At 37.7% G+C, this 24,593-nt stretch overlaps 2 protein-coding genes across 4 annotated transcripts; both read right to left on the bottom strand.

Moving 5' to 3' along the window:
• Positions 1-6,345: 6,345 nt before the first annotated feature.
• LOC131657163 (G-type lectin S-receptor-like serine/threonine-protein kinase At4g27290) lies at positions 6,346-11,031 on the bottom strand. Its single transcript, XM_058926642.1, has 8 exons — positions 9,756-11,031; positions 9,510-9,626; positions 9,208-9,353; positions 8,915-9,125; positions 8,582-8,819; positions 7,716-7,866; positions 7,318-7,415; positions 6,346-6,688 (listed from the first exon to the last, which is right to left on the bottom strand). Exons 1-8 carry the CDS (start codon positions 11,026-11,028, stop codon positions 6,478-6,480), a joined length of 2,445 nt encoding a protein of 814 aa, XP_058782625.1. The 5' UTR covers positions 11,029-11,031; the 3' UTR covers positions 6,346-6,477.
• Positions 11,032-13,294: 2,263 nt separating this feature from the next.
• LOC131657162 (G-type lectin S-receptor-like serine/threonine-protein kinase At4g27290) lies at positions 13,295-16,540 on the bottom strand. 3 transcript variants are annotated; one of them, XM_058926641.1, is made up of 3 exons: positions 15,863-16,539; positions 15,537-15,638; positions 13,295-15,430 (listed from the first exon to the last, which is right to left on the bottom strand). In XM_058926641.1, the coding sequence occupies exon 3, from the start codon at positions 15,207-15,209 to the stop codon at positions 14,292-14,294; it is 918 nt and encodes a 305-aa protein (XP_058782624.1). In that variant the 5' UTR covers positions 15,210-15,430; positions 15,537-15,638; positions 15,863-16,539; the 3' UTR covers positions 13,295-14,291. The 3 variants fall into 3 exon arrangements, with proteins under 3 accessions (XP_058782624.1, XP_058782623.1, XP_058782622.1); XM_058926640.1 differs by having other exon boundaries at positions 15,537-16,539; XM_058926639.1 differs by having other exon boundaries at positions 13,296-15,638; positions 15,863-16,540.
• Between the last annotated feature and the right edge of the window lie 8,053 nt (positions 16,541-24,593).

Genomic DNA, 24,593 nt, shown 5'->3' with positions numbered 1-24,593 from the left:
CCACCGCCAACCACTAATGCGACCACCACTATGATCATTATTCACCACTGTCAAACTCAGATTCTATGAGTGAAAACTGTGTATTCTTCCCTTGGGAGAATTCTCATATATATACACGTTAAATTACAAGATAAATGGGCTATTCTTCCTAATAAATCAGAAACTGCCATATATACATTTATGCAGTTTATTATGCTAATTAACACTACTAATTATATTCCAATAAATCAGATAGTGCAGTATAATATACATTTATGCACAAATATTCTGATTAGTAATTATCATAAATGCAGTCATTAAACCTATTGACATCCCCCCTCAAATTGATGTTGGTAAATCAACAAGCATCAATTTGCTAACTAAAAAATTGTGCCGCTGACGTGTCAATGATTTAGTGAAGATATCAGCTGTCTGAACAGATGTGGAAACATGAGGTAGATTGATAACTCTTCGATCATAGGCTTCCCGAATAGAGTGACAATCAACCTCAATGTGCTTCGTTCGTTCATGGTAAACTGGATTCGCTGCAATTTGTATAGCACTAGTGTTGTTAGCATATAACGAAGTTGGTTGTGCTTGAGCGAATCCAAGTTCTGTAAGAAGACCGCGCAACCATATTATTTCAGAAAAAGCAGCAGACATTGCACGGTATTCGGCTTCGGTGGATGACTTTGAAACTGAATCTTGTTTCTTACACTTCCAAGAAATAGGAGCATTTCCTAAGAACATACACCAGCCGGTAGTAGACTTTCTTGTGTCTGGACACCCTGCCAAATCAGCGTCACTGTATGCTTGAAGTTGGAGTGTCGTATCATGAGGAAAAAATAAACCCCGTTTTGAGGTTCCAATGAGGTATCTAATGATTCGCTGCACTGCTGAAAAATGGAAATGTCGTGGTGCTTGCATGAACCTGCTAACCGTGTGTACAGCAAAAGATATATCGGGGCGAGTTATAGTTACATAGATAAGACTACCAACCAGCTTGCGATAAAGAGTTGGATCATCAAGAAGGTCACCTTCATCTCGTCGATATTTAACATTAACTTCCATGGGAGTGTCAACAGGATTTCCGCTTGTGAGTTCAGCAAGTTGGACTAGATCCTTAATGTACTTTTGTTGATTTACAAAAATTCCTTCAGGTTGATAATGTACCTCTAACCCCAAGAAGTAAGTAAGACGTCCCAATTCTTTCATGTGAAAAGATGAATGCAACATGTGTTTGATTGTAGAGATACCTTCTTGATCAGAATCAGTCACCACAATATCATCCACATAAACAAGAAGCACCACAATGCCTTTAGGAGTCCTTTGTAGAAAAAGAGATGGATCATATTGACTTTGAATAAATGAAAAACCAAGTAAGGTAGATCGGAACTTTTCAAACCATACGCGTGGTGCCTGTTTTAAACCATATAGCGATCGTTTTAGTTTGCAAACAGTATTTGAGGAAGAAGTGGGCATACCGTTGGGAAGTTTGATATAAACTTCTTCCTTAAGATCACCGTGTAGGAATGCATTTTTCACATCCATTTGATGTAGTGGCCAGGATTGTGATGCAGCAAGAGCAAGAATGGTGCGGACAGTAGTCATCTTGGCGACCGGGGCAAAAGTCTCGTCATAGTCTAGTCCATACTCTTGCTTATTTCCAAGTACTACCAAACGAGCCTTGTAACGATCTATTGATCCATCAGAACGCAACTTTATAGAAAACACAAATTTGCTGCCTAAAGGTTTAACAGTTGGAGGACAAGGTACAGTTTCCCATGTTTGATTTTCTTCTAAGGCCAAAAGTTCATTTTCAATAGCTGTCTGCCAACAACCATGCTCCATTGCCTGTGTATAAGAAGAAGGAATAGAAACACAAGATAATGCTGCTGTCAAGGATAAGGGATTAGAGAAACCATACTTTTCTGGCGGCTTACGGATGCGCGTACCCTGTCGTACAGGGCCTGGTTCTGGTTCTTGTATTGGATCAGCAGTCGAGGAACTTTCTCGAAGGGGCCCGTGGGAGTCAGCTGGCTGATTTTGGGTGACAACACGGCGTCTTTGGTAGGTCAACAGAGGCTTAGAGGATGGCTGGCCTGTAGAAGAGTTAGAAAACAGTGGCAAAACAGAAAATGTAGAAGAAGGAAGATCATGATGGGTTGCAAAAAAATATTTTTTTTCAAAAAAAATGACATTTCTAGAAACCCGAATTCGACGAAGATTAGGATCATAGCATAGAAATCCTTTTTGATGAGATGAATATCCAAGAAAAGCACATTCAACAGATTGTGCCGTAAGTTTAGTGCGTTCTCGTGGAGGAAGATGAACATAACACACACATCCGAAAACACGAAGAGTGGAGTAATCTGGTGGGTTACCAAATACTCGGCTGAACGGAGATTCATTATTTATTGATGGGGATGGCAAGTTGTTTATAAGATGAACTGCTGTGGATAGGGCTTCACACCAGAATCGTGTTGGCACATTAGACTCGATTAAAAGTGTGCGGACAACATCAAGCAAATGACGATTTTTTCTTTCAGCTACCCCATTTTGTTGGGGAGTTGAAGGACATGATCTTTGAGATACAATCCCATTAGATTGCAAGAATTCTTGAAAAGAGTTTGATGTGTATTCGCCCCCATTGTCAGAGCGAAGTATTTTGATTTTGGATGAAAATTGAGTCTGAACATAAGCATTAAAAAATTTAAAAGTGGAAAAAACTTCATCTTTTGAGCGCAGAAAATAGACCCATGTAAAACGAATATAATCATCGATAAAAGTTACAAAATATTTGTAATTTGCATGAGATATAATCGGTGCCACTCCCCAAACATCACTATGGATAATATCAAAAGGTTGTGTTACTTTCGGTTGATGTGTTGGAAAAGGAAGAATTTTACTTTTGCCAAGCTTACAAGGAATGCAATCAAAATCAATAGAATTAAGAGATGGAGTGTGCTTATTTCCAAGAAAACCAGATTTTAGTATGTCATGGAGTACATTAAAATTTGGATGCCCAAGACGCCTATGCCACATTTGATAATCAACGGTTGCAACATTGCACAAAATAGAAGGTAAAGAAAGACTTGGAAACAAAGATAAATTGAGTGGAAAGAGACGTCCAACTTTAGGCCCCTTCGCAATTATCGTCCCTGAGTGTTGATCCTGCACAAGACAACCAGATTTTGAGAATTGTACTTGACAATCATTGTCAACTAATTGACCAACAGAAATAAGATTACTAGTGAGACCAGGAGAAACAAAAACATCGGTTAAAGTTGAAGAAATATCACCGGTTGCTGTGATAGGTAATTGATTTCCATCAGCAGTATGTATCTTGAGGTTACCAGAATATTTGGTGACATTATTAAGAAATTGAGCTTTGTTGGTCATGTGGTTTGAAGCCCCAGAATCAAAGTACCAAGGTGAAGATGATTTACCTGAGAATCCCAAAGCAGAGAACGCTGAAATGATCATTTGCTGAACCATTTCAGGGGTCAAAGTCTGGGCGGCAGTATGCGCATTTTGTTGGACAGCAGTATGCGCATTTTGTTGGACAGCAGTATGCGCATTTTGTTGGACAGCAGTAGACGAATCAACCGAAGTTGTGAAGGCTGTTGCATTTCGCTTTGGTGGCCTAGTTGGACATTCTTTTATAATATGCCCATCCTTTTTGCAGTAATTGCAGAATTTTTTTGGACAGTTGGAGGCATAATGCCCAGAGTGCTTGCAACAAAAGCATTGAATATTGCTCATATCATGGTTTCTTGACCTCCCTTGTGCTGTATATGCCACTGGGACAGTAGATGATTTTTGTTCTTCAATGATGGATTGTGTAAGCAAGCGCTGTTCTTCACGTAACAAATCATTGAGACACACATCCAATGAGGGTACTGGATCTCTATGCATCAGATTTGAGCGGATACCTTCAAAATCGTATCTCAATTTCATAAGAAACTGATCTCGTTTAGTAGTGTCGTGAACTGTTTGTACTGTACTTAGGCCTTCGGTACTTAAATTTGAATAAACTATATCAGTGTATTCAGCCCAAAGATTCATGAATTGAGAGTAAAAATCAGATATAGAGAGACTTTCCTGTTTGAGATTAGCTATGTCGTGCTCAAGTTGGAATCTTCGGGCTGCATTGTTCTGACTATAGATTTTCTTCAAGTAAGCCCACATTGTTGCTGCAGTCTTGTATGGTCGAAGGTTCAGAACAATGTTGGGATCAACCGAACCAATGATCCACGACATGATTTGAGCGTCTTTGACCACCCATTTAGCATGTTCAACCTTATCTTTGTCTTTGTTAGGGGCAGGAGTTGTTTCATCAACATGACCCCACAAATCTTTTCCTTTGACATATAAAGAGAATTGGAATTCCCAAGCTGAATAGTTTTTGCCATTAAGGCGAACCATGAAAACATCTTGTTTTTCTTTTGACATTGAATCGAAGAACATTGGAAACACGAGATGGAAATCTTGATTGGAAAAAAAAAAGGGGGAAAAGAACAAGACCGGGAAATTCGAAGCTGAAAGACAAAACTAGAGAACAAAGACTAGATTTTGGATCGTGACATGCTCTGATGCCATGTCAAACTCAGATTCTATGAGTGAAAACTGTGTATTCTTCCCTTGGGAGAATTCTCATATATATACACGTTAAATTACAAGATAAATGGGCTATTCTTCCTAATAAATCAGAAACTGCCATATATACATTTATGCAGTTTATTATGCTAATTAACACTACTAAGTATATTCCAATAAATCAGATAGTGCAGTATAATATACATTTATGCACAAATATTCTGATTAGTAATTATCATAAATGCAGTCATTAAACCTATTGACAACCACCACTTTGAACAACATTGACCATCACTGTATCCACCTTCGGTCAGCAATCCAACAACCAACGACTAGTACGTCGACCACCACTTAGAACACCAACAACCACCACCTTGACCACCACTTAGACCACCGCCGACCACTGATGCGACCACTACTATGATCATTATTAACCACCACTTTGAACAATATTGACCATCACTGTATCAACCTTCGGTCAGCAATCCAATAACCATCGACTAGTACGTCGACCACCACTTAGAACACCAACAACCACCAACAACCACCACCTTGACCACCACTTCGACCACCACTAAATCCACCTCTGATCACCAATCTAGCCACTATTGACTAGCTATTCAACCATCGTCCATTACCACTACATCCACCTCTAATCATAGGTCTAGCCACTATTGACCACCACCTCGGACATCGTCGATTACCACTACACCCACCTCTGATCACCTCTCTAGCCACTATAAAACTACTACTTCGACCATCATCAATTGCCACATCATCCACCTACGACCACCAGTCTAGCCCTATTAACGACCACTTCGACCATCGTCAATTACTAATACACCCACCTCTGTACATTAGTCTAGCCACAATTGACTACCTATGAAGTATAGACACCCACCGGAAACACAACATAGACACGTCGACATAGTTCTAATTTGAAAAAAAAATGATTAATTAAACAAAATTATAAGTGTTGGTGTCAATTTTGAAGACGATTCTGAGACAGACACACTTGTTTTTAGAGGTGTCGGTGCTACATAGTTGACTACCACTTCGACAATGGTCCAATTCTTCCAATGTGCTTTGCTAATAGATGCAAATTCAACCACTAATGGTTAGTCCTAATAATTTCCATTTTATCGAACCAAATTTAATTCACACTGCTTATTCGTCCAAGTTTTCTTGTGAGCGTGTTAATTAATGCAAATTCCAACCAAACGTAATTAAAGTCTACTATTTTGACCAAATGTTAAATCATTCATTTTCATCTTTGTGTTGTTGTGCCCCACTATTCTTGTTGGTATATGGTAGAAACATGCATGTGGTGGTGAATAAAATCAACGAATTCTCAAATATAATTGTAAAACTTACCCCACAATCCGTCATCTTCTGTCACTCCCAAACCCTAGCGTAAACCTCCGGCCGTCGCAAAGAAACGGCCCCGTTGCCGCCGAGATGAAAAACCTCCGAGCGGGAATAACGTGTTGATTGGAGGAGGCAGAATTCCCCTACGATGTTGACTTCATGCACTGCCTTTGAGCATGTGGCAGCCATAGAGACCAAACTATGATCTCCTAAGTTTTTATGCTAATTATGAATTTTTACTCATGCTAGTTATTAATCTCTTCATGTGCTTTCATAGGAGTCAAAAATATTTTAATCTTGTATTTGCTATTAAATATAGAAGAAGAAATCATAAGAATTAAAAAGGTGAGTGGTATGATTAAATTTAATAATATATGATATTATTTTAACTTTGCTTTGTTCTCTAGCGTTATACTAATATAAAATTACACATGTACAACAACACTAGTAATTATGATCTATCTATCTTCATGCCAAAACCAAGTTTTAGCACATTTGAACAATATTTCACCAATGTAACACAGTGGCATTCTATCGACCCTCTAACAATGACATCGAAGCATCGTTTATTGAACAACCCTTTGAAGAAGATCCTGTGTTATTTGTATTATCTCTTCCTGCATAGAACCCGGGCTCACTTGGTTTGGGGAGTAACTTTTCACCTTTTAACATAAAAACTACCGATGACATGTTAGGCCTATTTTCGGGTAGAGAAATGCTATTCATACACCTAAATCCTACACCAATACTTACACCAAACACTGTTCACCGTATTTATACGGTGAACAGTGTTTTTTAAAATAAAATAATAATATTTATAAAAAATATTTTTTATTTTTAAAATTACGGACGACACTGTTCATGTACGGACATGCATTAACCAACTTCATTACTGCATTAACCAAGTTTTTACACTGCATTAACCAAGTTTGATTACTGGTAAAAATTATTTTTAATACCTGGATGTTGCATTAACCAACTTCATTACTGCATTAACCAAGTTTTTACACTGCATTAACCAAGTTTGATGACTGCTGTAAAATACTGTTCATGAGTGTAAGAATAGCATTACCCAAACTTGGTTAATGTAGTGTAAAAACTTGGTTAATACAGTAATGAAGTTGGTTAATGCAACATCCAGGTATTTAAAATAATTTTTAGCAGTAATCAAACTTGGTTAATGCAGTGTAAAAACTTGGTTAATGCAGTAATGAAGTTGGTTAATGCATGTCCTTACATGAACAGTGTCATCCGTAATTTTAAAAATAAAAAATATTTTTTATAAATATTATTATTTTATTTTAAAAAACACTGTTCACCGTATAAATACGGTGAACAGTGTTTGGTGTAAGTATTGGTGTAGGTTTTGGGTGTATGAATAGCATTTCTCTTTCTGAATATATAGATGCGTCATGTGATATATCAGCTATTAACTCATGTGGCCTTTCTTCAATCCATAGTCTCCATGCCTAAGAAATGACATCAAAGTTACAGCAAGATTAAGCTCAATCCCTACTTAATTTTCAATTGATGTAAGATAAGTAATTTACTAAGAGTATAATCATTGAAGTTCTCCAATATAAGTGATTTAATTTTTTTATAGAAATTTATTTTATTTTTGTGTAGGTATGCGTGGAATTACTTTCAATTATTCATTTTGAATTTCTTACATTCCAGAAGATTTATCGATACAAAAAAGAAAAGGAAAGCAGCTATAAACAGTGTTCCACAACTCGTAAGATAGAGAAACATATACACTTAAAATTTACGTGCCCAAGAAGGTTTAGACGATGTCGAGGATCACCAAATCCGCTGTTTTTCTTACCACTAATTATCTCAAGTACAACGACTCCAAAGCTAAAAACATCAGATTTTATTGAGAAAGATCCATGAACTGCATATTCTGGAGGCATATATCCACTGCAAGTAACACAATGAAGATGGGGAAAAAATATATTAAGAGAGTTTAGGACATAATGGAACTGAAGGTTTCAATAAGTTTTCAGTATTCATGCTTGAAACACAATATTTGTCAATATTGAACAATGTTCATGTATAGTATCTATCTATATAAAAACTACAACAAATATGGACATGGGAACAAAAATTTCTGTTAAGAAGTGTGGTTGGGCCTAACTCAACCCTACAAAACCGGCTTGTAGGGTGAGGATTGCCCCCACTTATAAGGACATGTTCAGGCCATATATTGTCCGATGTGGGACTCTTAACACACCCCCTCACGCCCAGGACTAGACAACTGGAGCGTGGAAATAAATGGTGGGTGGCCCGATAGCGGAAACCATAGAAGGTGGCCCACCGGATCTTAAACGAGGCTCTGATACCATGTTAAGAAGTGTGGTTGGGCCTAACTCAACCCTACAAAACCGGCTTGTAGGGTGAGGATTGCCCCCACTTATAAGGACATGTTCAGGCCATATATTGTCCGATGTGGGACTCTTAACAATTTCCAACGACTAAAATTAAAATAATGAGGACAGAAAACAATCTTTCCTATGTCTTGGGAATTCAAAATGATAAAAATGTTTCATAGAAACAAAAACTGAAATCAATGTATATCATAAAGACTCAAGAGTTATTTAAGCCTTAAATTGAAATAAATATAAGTTGAACTTACTATGTTCCCATCACTCTATTTGTATTAGCCTCAGCTTGGTCTCCCAGAAATGATCTGGCTAGACCAAAATCTGAGATCTTTGGGATCATATCAATATCAAGAAGAATATTGCTTGTCTTAAGATCTCTATGTATGATCCTCAGTGTAGAATCCTGATGGAGATACAGCAGCCCCCGAGCAATCCCATCAATAATTTCCAAGCGCTTTCTCCAATCTAGTAATTTTCTTCGAGTAGTATCTAAAAATGACACATTCGTAAGTTAGCATAAGAGCTACATTACGGCAAGGGTAAAACTGAGAGCAATAAATTTGGTTCGTGTGGAAGTTTCAAACCAAAAATAAAGTAATCCAAGCTTCTGTTGGGCATGAATTCGTAGATCAACAACTTTTCATCGTGTTGAATAGAACAACCAAGAAGTTTTACAAGATTACGGTGTTGAAGTGTTGCCATCAATTGTACTTCATTTTTGAACTCCCGAGTTCCTTGTCCTGATGTTTTAGAAAGCCTCTTAACAGCAATCTCGTGGCCATCAACCAGTATGCCCTAGTAATATTTATGGAAATTTTAGTACTCATAGTACTTGATGAAATAAGAGCATGAGTTAACTTGGCAACCAAGACATTACCTTGTACACTGGTCCAAAACCACCTTCTCCTAACTTGTTTCTGTTAGAAAAGTGATTTGTTGCATTAGCGATGGTTGAAAAGTCAAATATTGTTGCCAAGTCAACATCTTCCTTTTCCTTCTTGTGAAATAACACTTTTATGCATCCTGAAGTAAAAATTCAAGTGGTTCAAAGTTAACAATACAATCAAACTTCAGAATTCATTTTAAGTTGTAACTAGTTCGTTTTGCAACACTATTTGAATACTATTTAAGCAAATCATAAATATTTGAGACTTATCAGAACTTTTTGACCTGGCTTACCAAGCTTCTTTTTATATGCTGATGTGACCAATACAATAATGGTTAGTCCTATAATGAATGCAATAATTCCTGCAAGAGTCCTAGTACGCTTCAAGTTCCTCTTATTCTTTTTATGATCTGTGGTTGAAGTAAATATCAATTAAAGAGCATGTATATAAGCTTACTAAAAAAGTGAAAAGAGAACCGAAACATTTATGCATTATATCAAACTGATAAGGCAAAAGATGTAATAGGAAATGAAAATACCAAATTCTGAAGATGCGAGTCTTATGTAAATGTCTTGTCCTTGGTCGGGATGTACTCTCATGTCCACAATGTTGTCAAACCAAAGTAAGCAGCCACTACCACCATATCTGATATCCAAATTTGCATATGCAGTGCAAGAACAGTTTTTCAAACACGCAGTGTTGCATGCCTCAAGGCTCATGCTCTTGTCAAACCACGATGATGACGTATCTGGCAACTTCATGCTTGTGTACTTCAAAAATCCATCTCCACGGAGACAACTTAAAGGTGTTTTCCTTACACACCCATCTGACCAAACTGATGACTCCCACTTCGATTTAAATTTTGGCATGAAACCCTCCAAGCATTCACATATTGGAAAGTCATTAATATTGCAGTTAGAGTTGATACCACACAAGGCATAATTATCACACTGGTCTGCAGGACGACTGGCTATAGCCTCCCAAACTTGTGACTTAATGGACCAAAGAAGACGCTGTGAATTTCCGGAAGGATCTAACACCATTCTAGTAATAATTGAACTGTTCATAGCTTCATATTGATAAGAGATTTCTTTGTCAGTGAACACTGCTGAGAAATTCAAGACTCTATACATTCTTTGCCAAGAAACACCAGTGAAAAGATACCCATTCCATGACCCTGCTCTATAAAGAAATGTTGCTCCTTTTGCAGTAACCAGTTGAGGAAAACCATGCGTATCTATCCTATATGAGCATTCACCTTCAGCAGGATCTTCAGGGCTTTTCCAAGATGTGAGATATCTATATGGACCAGTTACTAAATTACTTTTCAGCTTCATTCCATCAAGAAAAGTGTTACCAGGATAATCAAAACTTTCCCAAAAAAAGTTCATAGTGCTGTTTGCATCTTTCACAACAAGGTTTCCTGAATCCAACAACTGCAGTGCAGCTGGTTTCACCACAACTCTCGATGAATTGGAAGACCAAACAACGCCTTTCGAGTCATCAAGAATAACTAGATTTCCCTGATCATTGAGTTTCAGCAATCCTGTTGAGTTTTGTACAGGGGTCTCTCTATTGGCAACCCACACAACAGTCCTAGGTGATATGCTTTTGTACCATATACCAAAGTATTGGCGTTGTGGATCTCCAAAATTGAAAAATCCTGCTTCAAAGGTTCCAGCTGCAGAAACAAGTGTTTCATGATGTCGGATAAACTGATTTGGAGCGAGAGTGTTCTGATTAGAGAAAGTGGGTATGGTGGAGCAAAAGAAGATTAGCATTACCAATAACACCTTATGGATGTTCTCCATTGTGTTTGTGAGGATTTGCCCTGATCATTTTTCATTTTATCAAATACCAAATTCAGTTGACACGGCATAGTCGGCCAAGTCTTCCCTTGTGCGTAGAAATTGATGCAAATTCTAAACAAAACCAACAAGTCAGTGGTGTATAATATAGTCTACTCAGCTTAAAGCTTGCTATGTTGACCAAAAGATGAACGGTGGAAAGAAAAGGGAGAGAGAGGAAAAAAAAGTATGAATGTTGAAAATTTTAGGAGGTAAATTGACAATTAGCATTAGCACCTCTCCACTGTTTGTGTGAGTTTTCCCAATTTACTGCTTTGTAATATCCCTTTAATTTTATCTCTTGTAAATTCCACTTTAATTTCGGTTTGACCCTAGCCCACTTGCTTGTGGCAAATTCGGGCTACCTTCATTAGAGCTTTCCTACTTGCAGCAAATTTGACCACCACTTACTACTAAAATGACCACCACTTAGACCACCGCCAACCACTAATGCGACCACCACTATGATCATTATTCACCACCACTTTGAACAACATTGACCATCATTGTATCCACCTTCGGTCAGCAATCCAACAACCATCGACTAGTACGTCGACCACCACTTAGAACACCAACAACCACCACCTTGACCACCACTTAGACCACCGCCGACCATTAATGCGACCACTACTATGATCATTATTAACCACCACTTTGAACAATATTGACCATCACTGTATCAACCTTCGGTCAGCAATCCAATAACAATCAACTAGTACGTCGACCAGCACTTAGAACACCAACAACCACCACCTTGACCACCACTTCGACCACCACTAAATCCACCTCTGATCACCAATCTAGCCACTATTGACTAGCTGTTCAACCATCGTCCATTACCACTACATCCACCTCTAATCATAGGTCTAGCCACTATTGACCACCACCTTGGACATCGTCGATTACCACTACACCTACCTCTCATCACCTGTCTAGACACTATAAAATTACTACTTCGACCATCATCAATTGCCACAACATCCACCTACGACCACCAGTCTAGCCACTATTAACTACCACTCCGACCATCGTCTATTACCAATACACCCACCTCTGTACATTAGTCTAGCCACTATTGACTACCTATGAAGTACAGACACCTACCGAAAACACAATATTGACACGTCGACACAGTTCTAAATCTAATTTTAAAAAAACTGATTAATTAAACAAAATCATAAGTGTTGGTGTCGATTTTGGAGACGATTATGAGACAGTCACTTGTTTTCAGAGGTGTCGGTGCTACATAGTTGACTACCACTTGTCGTCCAATTCTTCCAATGTGCTTCGCTAATAGATGCAAATTCAACCACTATTGGTTAGTCCTAATAATTTCCATTTTATCAAACCAAATTCAATTCACACTGCTTATTCGTCCAAGTTTTCTTGTGAGCGTGTTAATTAATGCAAATTCCAACTAAACGTAATTAAAGTCTGCTATTTTGACCAAATATTAAATCATTCATTTTCATCTTCGTCTTGTTCTGCCCCACTATTCTTGTTGGTATAAGGTAGAATTACATTTCTCTCCTCAAACTATAATAACAACAAGATGAAACATGCATGTGGTGGTGAATAAAATCAAAGAATTCTCAAATATAATTTGTTATACTTTTTCCAACTTTATCCTCTAATAAATAAAAATTTCATCATTTCCAATACATAGTAAGGGTACTATAGTAAAAATATTTTTCTCTCTCTTACTTTTATTCACTTTTTTTAATCTACGTGAAATGATGGACTAGGTCACTCATTGTGGGACGGAAGGATTAACTAAATTATAAAATTGATGATATGACATGTCAAAATAAGGGGTTACATTAGATGTCGATGTAAAACCAATTTACACCGAAAGAATATGATTATTATACTCTAAAAATAACTTTATTCTCACCTGTGATGGTACAACTTCTGCTAATACTCGGGGGATGTTTTTCGGCTCAAGAAAGATGTTAACTCAATAGAGAATTAGAGAGCTGATCATGATAGTACATTTGTAAAGAAAATTATCCATATGGCAAACAATACGTTAGTACATGCACTTTTTTTTATCTTACTCCATGAAATATATCATTGCTAAGATGAAAGTGTAATCATGTTGGTGGAACAAATGATAGGAACTGGTAAAGAATCAAACTTGGAAGGTATCCTGTTATAACTTGGCTCACAACTGATCAGCAAACAAATATCGATCAAGTCTACTCAGTTGGAATATATTCTATGCTTACAAACTCAAATTAGTTAATACCACCTCCTTTGATAAAAGACGTGTCAGTGTCCAAAACTGACACTTGTATTTTTCAAATAATTAACGGTGTCGATGTGTCTGTGTTGGTGTTTGTACTTCATAATACGTCTTAGGAGCATCCTTCACGCATCCAAAAAATCAACTTTAGGATCTAAAATATAGTGATCTAAAATATCAACTTTACGTCCAAAAAGTCCCAAACACCCTTCACGCGTCTACCTTTTAGGAGCATCAATTTTTTGTTTTTGTTTAAGATTAGTAAGCTTTCTGTATAATTTATCTGCATCAGTCTTCAAAAAATAAACTTCAATAGTAAATATTATGACATAAGTAATATTAGGAATAAAATGAATTTAAGTAACAGGCAACAGTAGTCTCTATTTCCCTGTAACAATAAAAAAAATATAAACAAATATGCAAAAAATCAAAAGCTATGAGTGGCAACACTTGACTTTAAAACCTCAAAAGACAACAAATCATGTTTTTCACATTTCCTTAAGCCAGAGATCAGTTCAGTTCAGGCCCCCACGAGAATCATCCACGAAATCATCCATGAAAGCATAAGGAGACAGAAACAAAACCATATAAACAGGAACCATAATCATATAGGGAAACGGAAACAAAACTACGAAATCATATTTACTGAGAAATATAGAACAGTCAGAAGTGTAGTTTTGGACAGCAAAATGTTTTATAAAATCGGATAAATAGTAATAACCTGATTTTAAAGTTTATAAGGATTAGGAAGTTTTGTTTTATCCCAGTCCTCCTGTATCGCAGAAGATGATCATTTGTTAATGTCGGTCAACTGATAGAATTGGCAGTGGCATAAGCTTCACCATAGCTATAGATATAAGTATATATAGTAACTTCATCATAAGAAGTACTCATCAGAATCGAAAATAATAACTTTTCGCCATAAATAGATAATAGTATTCATAGATATAAGTAATATACATATGCATATACCACAATGTTATCAGAGTCGTATGTAAATGTCTTGTCCTTGGTCTGGATGTATTCTCATGTCCACAATGTTGTCAAACCAAAGTAAGCAGCCACTACCACCATATCTGATATCCAAATTTGCATATGCAGTACAAGAACAGTTTTTCAAACACACAGTTTTGCATTCCTCAAGGCTCATGCTCTTGTCAAACCACGATGATGATGTATCTGGCAACTTCATGTTTATGTACTTCAAAAATCCATCACCATGGAGACAATTTAAATGTGTTTTCCTCACACACCCATCAGACCAAACTGATGAGTCCCACTTCGTTTGAAATTTTGGCATGAAACCTTCCAAGCATTCACATATTGGAAAGTTATCAACATTGCAGTTAGAGTTGATACCACACAACGAATAATAATCACACTGGTCTGCAGGACGAGCAATTATAATCTCCCAAATATGTTCACTATCTAACCATAGTGTACGTTGTGACTTTCCATCTGGATCGAGCACCATTTTAGTAATAATTGAACTGTTCATAGTTTCATATTGATAAGCGATTTCTTTGTCAGTGAACACCACTGAGAAATTCAAGAATTTATGCATTCTTTGCCAAGAAACACCAGTGAAAAGAAATCCATTCCATGAACCTGCTCTAGACAGAAACGTTGCTCCTTTTGCAGTAACCAGCTGAGGAAAACCATGTGTATCTATCCTATATGAATACTCGCCTTCAGCAGGATCTTCGGGGCTTCTCCAAGATGTGAGATATTTATATGGACCAGTAACTAAATTACTTTTCAGCTTCATTCCAGCAAGGAAAGTGTTACCGGGATAATCAAAACTTTCCCACAACAAATCCTCATTCTCATTGTTGCTGTTTGCATCTTTCACAACAAGGTTTCCAGAATCCAACAACAATACAACAACTGGTTTCACCATTTTTCTTGACGAATTGGAGAACCAGATGATGCGTTTGGAGCCATCAAGAATAACAAGAGTTCCCTGATCATTGAGTTTCAGCAATCCTGTTGAGTTTTGTACAGGAGTATTTCTATTGGCAACCCACACAATAGTCCTAGGTGATATGCTCTTGTACCATATACCAAAGTATTGGCGCTGCGGATCTCCAAAATTGAAAAATCCTGCTTCAAAGGTTCCACCTGCAGAAACAAGTGTTTCATGATGTTGGATAAACTGATTTGGAGCGAGAGTGTTCTGATTAGAGAAAGTGGGTATGATGGAGTAAAAGAAGATTAGCATTAACACCTTAAGGCTGTTCTCCATTGTGTTTGTGTGGGTTTGTCCTGATCATTTTCATTTTATCACATACCAAATTCAATTGACACAGCATAGTTGTCCAAGTCTTCCCTTTGTGCGTAGAAATTGATGCAAATTCAAAACCAACAAGTTAGTGGTGTATAATCTAGTCTACACAGCTTAAAGCTTGCTATGTTGACTACCTATGAAGTACGGACATCATAAACACAACGTCGACATGTCGACACAGTTGATAATTTGAAAAAAAATGAATAAATTAAACAAAATCATAAGTGTTGGTGCTGATTTTGGAGACGATTCTAAGACGGACACACCTGTTTTCAGAGGTGTCGGTACCACATAGTTGACTACCATTTCGACTTTCGTCCAAGTCTTCCAATGTGCTTTCCAACTGATGCAAATTCCACTACTAAGGGTTTGTCCTAATCATTTCCATTTTACCAAACCAAATCCAATTGACACGGCTTAGTCGTCCAAGTTTTCTTGTGAGGGTGTTAATTAATGCAAATTCCAAACGTAATCAACAAGTTACTAGTGTATGTTAAATCATTCATTTTCATCTTTGTGTTATTCTGCTCAGCCCCACTATTCTTGTTGGTATATGGTAGAATTACAATTCTTTCCTCAAACTATAATAACAACAAGATGAAACATGCATGTGGTGGTGAATAAAATCAACAAATTCTCAAATATAATTTGTAAAATTTACCCAGAATCCGTCATCTTCTGTCACTCCCAAACCCTAGCGTAAACCTCCGGCCGTCGAAAAGAAACGGCCTCATTGCCGCCGAGATGAAAAACCACCGAGCGGGAATAATGTGTTTTGATTGGAGGAGGCAGAGTTCCCCTATGATGTGGAATTCATGATCTGCCTTCAGCATAAACTATAATCTCCCAAGTTTTTATGCTAATTATGAATTTTTACTCATGCTAGTTATTAATCTCTTCATGTGCTTTCATAGGAGTCTAAAATATTTTAACGTTGTATTTGCTATTAAATAGAAGAAGAAAAGAAATTATAAGAATATGAAATTAAAAAGGTGAGTGGTATGATTAAATTTATTAATAAATTTAGGGTTTAATGGATATGCACTGACAGTGTAAAATAGTTTTACACTGTCATCCAATAGAAAATCACAAATTTGCCATGTCATTAAAAGTTTTTTAAAATAAAATAGGACTTTAATTGGATACATGGTTGTGATTGGTTGACAGTGTAAAACTATTTTACACTGTCAGTGCATCACCTATTTTCTCATAAATTTATTAATAAAATTTATTAGTAAATGATATTATTTTTACAAATTAATCTTTCAAGAAAAAAAAATAGTTTTTTTAAAAAGGCCAAAATAAGATATACATTAATTACTGAAACAAGTTTTTCCAGTATAACGAGAAGAATATAAATTAGAATTCAAGATATTTAAAAATAGGTTACACAATCGTTAATAAGTAAGATAAAGGATCTAACCTCCACAATTAGTAATGATAATCGAAAGTAACGTATTTCGATTTTGAAAATTTCTTTACCCACTTCCCTATGGGGGTCACCCCCAGCGAAATTCCCAAACTACCCCTGCTTCGGAAATGAACTTCCGAAGCGCTTTTTTTTTTAAAAAAATTTCCTTGATTCGGAAGTTCATCTCCGAAAACACCTCATGGGGGGTGCGTTCGGAGATGAACATCCGAAAACACCTCATGGGGGGTGAATTCAGAAGTTCATTTCCGAATTATGCAGAAACTGTGTTTTTTTTTTATGTTTTTTCTTTAACGCAACCGCATTTTAATTAAACGTTACCGGCAAATAAAATAAACAATAGATAGACTGAAAACACTAATATGATAAATAAACAAAAAAAAAAAATACTAATCCGATGAAAATAATATATACAAACCGAAACAAATAAAAATAGTGTGCTAAAGATACAATCCGAAAACAAAAAATAAATAAACCCGACCACTACTGGGTGTGCCTAACCCTCTCACCCTGGGCCCTCCTCTGCCGCCTGTATGGCAGTGAGCTGCACTCTGGTCACTGTGTCAGGAGCAGCCTCGAAGGGTGACCTGGGTATGATCTGCACGAATCCGAACTGACGCATGCACCGCTCCGGGAGATACCGAACCATGATGTCGGTCCCGCATGCCAACCAGCCTGAATATAGAGCAACCCCGTCGAAGGGGACAACCTGAGCGTAGTCGGCGAACGGCCTCCAGGTGACGTCGTCGTGCATCGTGCGGTCCAGGTACAGGTGGTATGGTCCCACCGCATCGTTCCCCCTCTGGAGAACGTATCTGGCGGCCCTGGGCATGGGGTCCACATACTCAGGATCGATGTGGAAGCCGTGGATGCGGGAGAAGTAGGAGATGATCCAGCTCTGAAACAGAAACAAGATAATGTATTAAAATTAAATACGAAACATAAATAAATAAATAAATACGAGAATGTGTTAAAATCAAACGTACCGTAAGCAGAGTGCAGGATCCGACCAGCTGCCTCGTCTTCCAGTTGGAGGCCTCATTCAGCTTCTGGTAGAGATATGCCAGAGTAGCTGCCCCCCAGTTCCACTGGTGAACGGTATCCAGGTCCATGAAATAGCGGAGGTAGGTCACGTCGACGTACCTGGCGCTCTTGTCCACAAAGCATGCAGCGCCTACCACATGCATGTACCAGCACCGGAGAGCGCAGTCGCGGTGATACTGTGTGAACAGGTCGTTATCCTCCTGCTCGGCCTCGGCCGCCGCGTCCAGGTGGAACTCAAAATAGATCTTCAGTGTAGTGAACCGGACATGAGGCCCACAAGTCGTGGCGCACTCAAAGTGAGCAACCTCCTCCTCCATGCCCAGATAGAGCGTCATCCACTCAATGGCCTCCACCCTCTGGATCTTGGAGTGGGTCAACAGCGGCCCCCTAATAGGCAGGTGGAGAAGACACTGGACGTCATGCAAGGTGATCGTCATCTCCCCAACCGGCAGGTGGAAAGATGACGTCTCCTTGTGCCAGCGCTCCACAAATGCCCCCTGCATGCCGGTGCTGATGGTGGTGTACCCGGTCATGCAGAGCCCGCTAAGCCCTGAACCTCGCACATGGTCGTTAAACCACTGAGCTGCTGGTTTAAACAGACCGAAAATCTTCCTGGAGTGGTTAACCATTTTCAATGGCTCTCTCTCCTGTTACAAACAAAAAACAAATAAGCGAGAAATAAACGGTAAAATTATAAAAAATGGTGACAAATAAACGGCTAAGTTAAAAAAAATACCTCTCCCTCCCAGATCCGCCGAGCGACGTGATCCTGGTAGTGAATCAGTAGGGAAGTGTCAAAAGGCCCTCCCGGATAGCTATCCACCTCCTGCTCCTCCTGCTCCTCCTCCTCCCCGACTGGAGGGTCAACATCCGGTATGACCTCCTCCTCCTCCTCCTCATCATCATCCTCCTCCTCTCGCTGGCGGGAAGAAGATACCCGAGCCAGCCTACTCCTATAGCCTGAAGGAGATGAACTCTCCACCAAGTCCTGTGTAACGCGCACACGGCGTCCCCGGCCCCGCCCACGTGTCGACGCCAGCTGCGCCGCCGCCCGCTCGCGTCTAGCCGACGCAGTCTGGGACTCCCTGCCCTGTCTGATGCGTGCTGGCTGGTTGCCTGTCATGTTCCTGTAAACAATCGAAATTGAAATCGATTAATATGCGAGACAAATGAAAAAACAAAAAAAAATTGCACTTCTGATACAGTTCGGAAGTTCATTTCCGAAACTGGGATGGAGGTGTTTTCGGAAATGAACTTCCGAAACACCCCTGCGCAGAGCTTTTCTGCAACCTTCAATGGCAGACCCCAAAATCAAAATTCAAACCTATGTATACACATTCTAAACATCCTAAATATCAGTATAAACCTAACCTAATACATTTTTTGCTATTTGTAAACACCCTAATATACATTTTAATCATAGATCTTAAAATCAAAATGCTTACCTATTGAATAGATTGGAGGACTTTAGAATGTAATAGAGCAACTAGATGGCGCCTTTGAGGTAGCTTGGAACTGGTTTGCACAAAAATCTCTTTGGGGTTGAGTTTGAAGAAGATTAGGGTAAATGATTTGGGGGAGGGGGCCGTTTTGCTTAATCTGCAAAACGCGCAGTATTTCGGAAATGAACTTCCGAAATACTGTTTTCGGAAATGGACTTCCGAAATATGTCAAATTTTTAAAAAAAAAAGGCGCTTTCGGAGATGTATCTCCGAAAACACCTTTTTCTTGCATTTCGGAAGTTCATTTCCGAAGTCAGGGGTAGTTTGGGTTTTTCACCAGAGGTGAACTAGAAGGTTGGGACGTTGGTAAAGAAATTTTCTTCGATTTTAACCACCAAAACGACTTAAGTTTTACCCTCTCGGATCACGTCTGTAAATACTCCACTTTATTCTGAAAAATATGTCTATTTCAGTATTTCCAAATAACCCCCAAGTCACAAAGAGCCAAATAGTGTTAAGAGTCAACTGAATATTTTTCGAAAAACCACCTAACCCACTGTAGTATAAGAGGTGATCCAATAACTTTCCTTGAGATGCCGTTGAGAACCCTAACCAATTAGAAATAATAGGTCGCAGTCTACTGCAAAAATCACATTTTACAAACAAATCATCTCTATCTTCATCCACGCTATGATTTGCCACGCATCTTTGATCATTCATAGCAAGAATACGCGCGGTCAAATTTTCCTTCGTCGGAATACGATTTAGTAAAAATCGTCAGATAATAATTGAAACCTTGAGCGGCATAGTCTTCAATCACAAAATTTGGAAATTAGCTTGATTGTTGTTGTCGTTAACTTTAGACAAATTTTTATATGCACTACTGAGCGTGTAGCAAGAAGAGGAATGTAAATTCCATAACCACCGATCTTCGACGTCCACATGCAAAACAACTGAGGTTAATCTCTCAATACGCTCTTTCACTAACTCATTCTCCCACGCAAGCAACCTACTATGCCACTTCCACGCCTTATCATTCTCCATCCACCCCAACCCGTTCATCTTTACTACAACTATCATCTTATTCTCTGCTAAATCAAACAGCCTACTATATCTAACCTTCAAAGAAATACCATCTAGTCAAGGATCTTTCCAAAATATAGTAGAAGACACATCTCCTATCTTTCGAACAATGTTATCAAGCAATCACCCTCCATCGACCAAATCAATCCCTTCTCCAATGTTTTTTAAATTCCACCACAAAACAAATCCACCACCTTCCCCAAAACATAACCGCCCCCTTTTATATCAATTTATATATGTATTAATATTAATGCAAAAAAAAAATTTGAACTTTTCAAAAATTTGGGGCCCTGTGTTGTAGAGCATCTTGCTCTTGCAGAGGGTCGGGCCTGAATTTTTTGTTTACGTGTTTAGAATACTATAACATATTTCTTTACCAAATTATAGAATTTTTTAAAATGAGAAGAATTAAATATGAATTTTTTTAATTTCAAAAGATAATGATAAAAGTAATGCAAATCTTGACTTAGAAATCTAATTTTGAGTTCATTTTATTTTTGAGGAACTTTTTATAACGTTCTAAACAGTAGGGAGTAAAACTACGTGCATAATAATTTTGTGGGGACCAAAGCATGTCATTTTTTTAACAGGGACCAAAAACAAAATTTGATAATTTTATAGGGACTAAAAACATACTTAACCCTTTTTTATCGTATCCATGTATTTTTTTATTGATAAAATCACATATATTGACGTGACATATTCTTAAATTTGAGTTTAAACAAGTTTTTATATTTTTTTAAATAATAATACTAATGCACTTCTTAAGAGCTATTGATGTGGATTGTTTGGCGTTGGTCAAAGACATTAAGAAGTTGATAGACAACCACGACTTTATGCAAGTGGTGTATATATTTAGGCTCTGTTTGCGAGTTTGAAGGGGAAGGGAGGAAGGACTTTGAAACATATGAAGAATTGAGTGGAAATAATAAAAAGATTTCGTCAGATTTCAAAAAGTCTTTTTCAAAAAATTAGTTTTTATAACTCTTCTTGTAATATTCAGATTTCGTCATTAGACCTTTGGACTCACTATTTCACTTAAGATTTTTTTTTTAACGTGGTAGTCCATATGACATTTTTTTATTATTTTTAAATCCATGTAGATTTATTTATTTATAATTTTTTTTACTATTTTTTATAATTATTTTAATATCATTAAATTAATATAAGTTTTATTTATAATGAGTTTAATTCCATGTCATATTCTATTTTGTTTTTAAATTTTTATGTATTAAATTTTTACAAAATATATATTATTTGTTTAATTATTTTACTGAATATTTATTAATTAATAATGTTTGTTTACTTTTTTAATCAAAAAAAAAAAATTATTGTAACATTTGGGCTTATGCCCCATGCACTCTCATTATGATTTCAAGTTGTAAGCCCGTTTGTGAATTTGCTTTATACACTTATATGTTTTGTCTAACAACCGATATGGGACTTTAATGTTTTTTAACTTGCATTATTGGTACTACAATATTACTTTGTCTAGCTGCTATTTCAATGCACTCTGTCTGAGGAATTATTTTTCATAATATGTACATGCTCTTCCAATGCACTATGTATGAAGAATTATTATTGGTACTGCAATATTACTTTGTCCAGGTGCTCTTTCGGCGATCTTCGTAGTGGTGGTGGCGCGCGAAGGGTGTTGAGTAGATGGAGTCGCGGGGTCTTGCGGCGGTTGTCGATGTCGAATCCATGGCGTCGTGGTAGTTCGATTTAAGCATCGTCAGAGCGTGGTGGTGTTTCAGTGGAGCTGCTCTCCCGACGTCGGTGTTGCAACGGCGGAGTCAAAGCAAGCAAAGCAGATCTGAATTTACTCCTTTTTTATGTTCCGATTTCTCTCTCAACCTGGCTTAAACTTGTTGCTTTGATGTTGAAGAGTATGTTGTTGTCGTTGTCTTGTGATTACATTGATTGGGTTATTGACTCCAATTGTTATGGTGCTAGTTTTCTGTTTAAAACATTTTGCAAGTTACATGGAGTTTAGAATTGATGATATGGTGACAATGGAAGGATGTTTTGAAAAATCATGTAATTGGTGTAATCTATTCTTGGCCATGGTAATAATTGTGGTTTGTGTTTAATCAAAAGTGATGGAAGTTTAGTTGTTAGATATAAAGTTTGAATGAAGACTATCGTTGAAGGTGAGATTCATGGTGATGGAAGTTTAGTTGTTAGAGATAAAGTTTGAATGGAGACTATGGTTGAATGTGACAACTACTTTTCATGGCAAAAAAAGGAAGCACGTAAAGGAAGTTTAGTTCCTAGAGATGAAATATAATCTATAATGTAAAGAAAGTCCCACATTGAAATTTCAATAACAAGTGGAAGTGTTTAAGCTATTTTAAACAAGGGTTAAATATACAAAACCCTTGTAATGTTAGCTAGTTTTAATTTTAACCACTGTAAAAGAGTTTTTTTATCCCCTCCCCCCTAACTTATGTAGATTCACTCACTAACCCCCCCCCCCCAAATGCCACTTGTTCATCCAGATTCCTCCCAGATTCTCCATTTTTTTCCAACGTGGCTTATTTGTTTTAAAATAATTCACTATAGCTGTTCCATCATGGCATATTTGTTTTAAAATCTTCCAGAAGACCAAATTCTCCATATTTTCAGTGTGCCTCCATTGTTTTGTGAATGTAGGGTTCATCGCCCCCTTTCTCTCTTTACCAGTAGTGGAATGAAAATTTGCTAGGGTCATCATATTATTCGTGTCAATCCATGTCGTGTTCTTCGTCTCAATCATGGGTGGTAGCAATGCATCATCCGTTGGTAACTTTGTTGGTCGGGGCTTGCCGACATGTGGCTGTAACGAGGTAATAAAGATGTGGGTATCAAACACCATTGATAACCCTAATAAAAAATTATGGAAATGTAGAAATCCATTGGTAAGTGTTTTTTTTGTTTGGAGTCGTACACTATTATCAGTTAGTCGTATTTGTGTGTTAATCATATTTGTTGAATGGCTGTGGATTGCTCTTGTCGGACGATGAGATGTGTGACATTCAAATGAATGAATTGATTCCCTATAGATGCTCTGAGATGACAAAGGAATCTATGAAGGAAATTGTTAAGGAGAATTAAGGTGTGGAAGAGAGTTCACAGAAGATTGTAAAAATTGAAGAAAAGCTTGTGATGGAGAAGAAAATGAGCTATAACCTAATGCTTGTACTTGTTTTTGTGAATCCAAGCCCACACTCACAAAGGTGTTTTTGATCCATGGCAAACTTCACAAGCAAACAAGCAACAAGGCACAAGCAAAAGAACTCAAGGAAAAGCAAGTTTGGCTATTCAAGACAAAGCAAGTCGACCTGCTCTGCATCTAGGTCGACCCAAAACAAGGAAAACAAGCAAGATACAAAAATGTCACAGATAGGTCGACCTACTCACAATCCAGGTCGACCTAAAAAGATGAAATTTACATACCTCACTATTCGGTCGACTCACATAACAACTAGGTCGACCTAAACAGAAGAAAACTCTTCAGAACGTGTTTTAACAGAATTCTGGTCGACCTAATCCTTCCACAGGTCGACCTAACTGGGAAGAATTTCATCCAGGATTAATCCAGCTCTGTTAGGTCGACCTAAGCACTACAAGAGGTCGACCTATTTGATCAAAAAGGCCAAAATTGCTGATCTGCTATGCTCAAACTGACCAGCTCTCATATATATTATCAAATGTTCATTATTGAAGGTTAAAAACACCAACAACTGAAAGATACACAAAGGCTTCTCATCTTCGATCATCGACAAAACTCCAACACAACTACACACAATCATTTTTGCGTTGAGGGTTTGCGTTCAAGATCGATAACGTCCATGGAACGAAATTGAAGATTCCTAGTGGGTGAAGATTTGTGGGGTTGTTGGTGAATAAAATATGAGGGTTTTGTCCTCCAAGATTGGTGGATTTTGGGGGTTTTTATTAAGAGGCTTCATCAAGGATCCAGCTGAGTGTGAAGATTGAAGAACAAGTGTTCAAGCA

The sequence above is a fragment of the Vicia villosa genome, linkage group LG3, assembly GCF_029867415.1.
Source record: "Vicia villosa cultivar HV-30 ecotype Madison, WI linkage group LG3, Vvil1.0, whole genome shotgun sequence".
NCBI classification, from domain to species: domain Eukaryota; kingdom Viridiplantae; phylum Streptophyta; class Magnoliopsida; order Fabales; family Fabaceae; genus Vicia; species Vicia villosa.
Note: the sequence above shows the minus strand (reverse complement) of the source record. Positions and strands in the feature narration are given on the sequence as shown.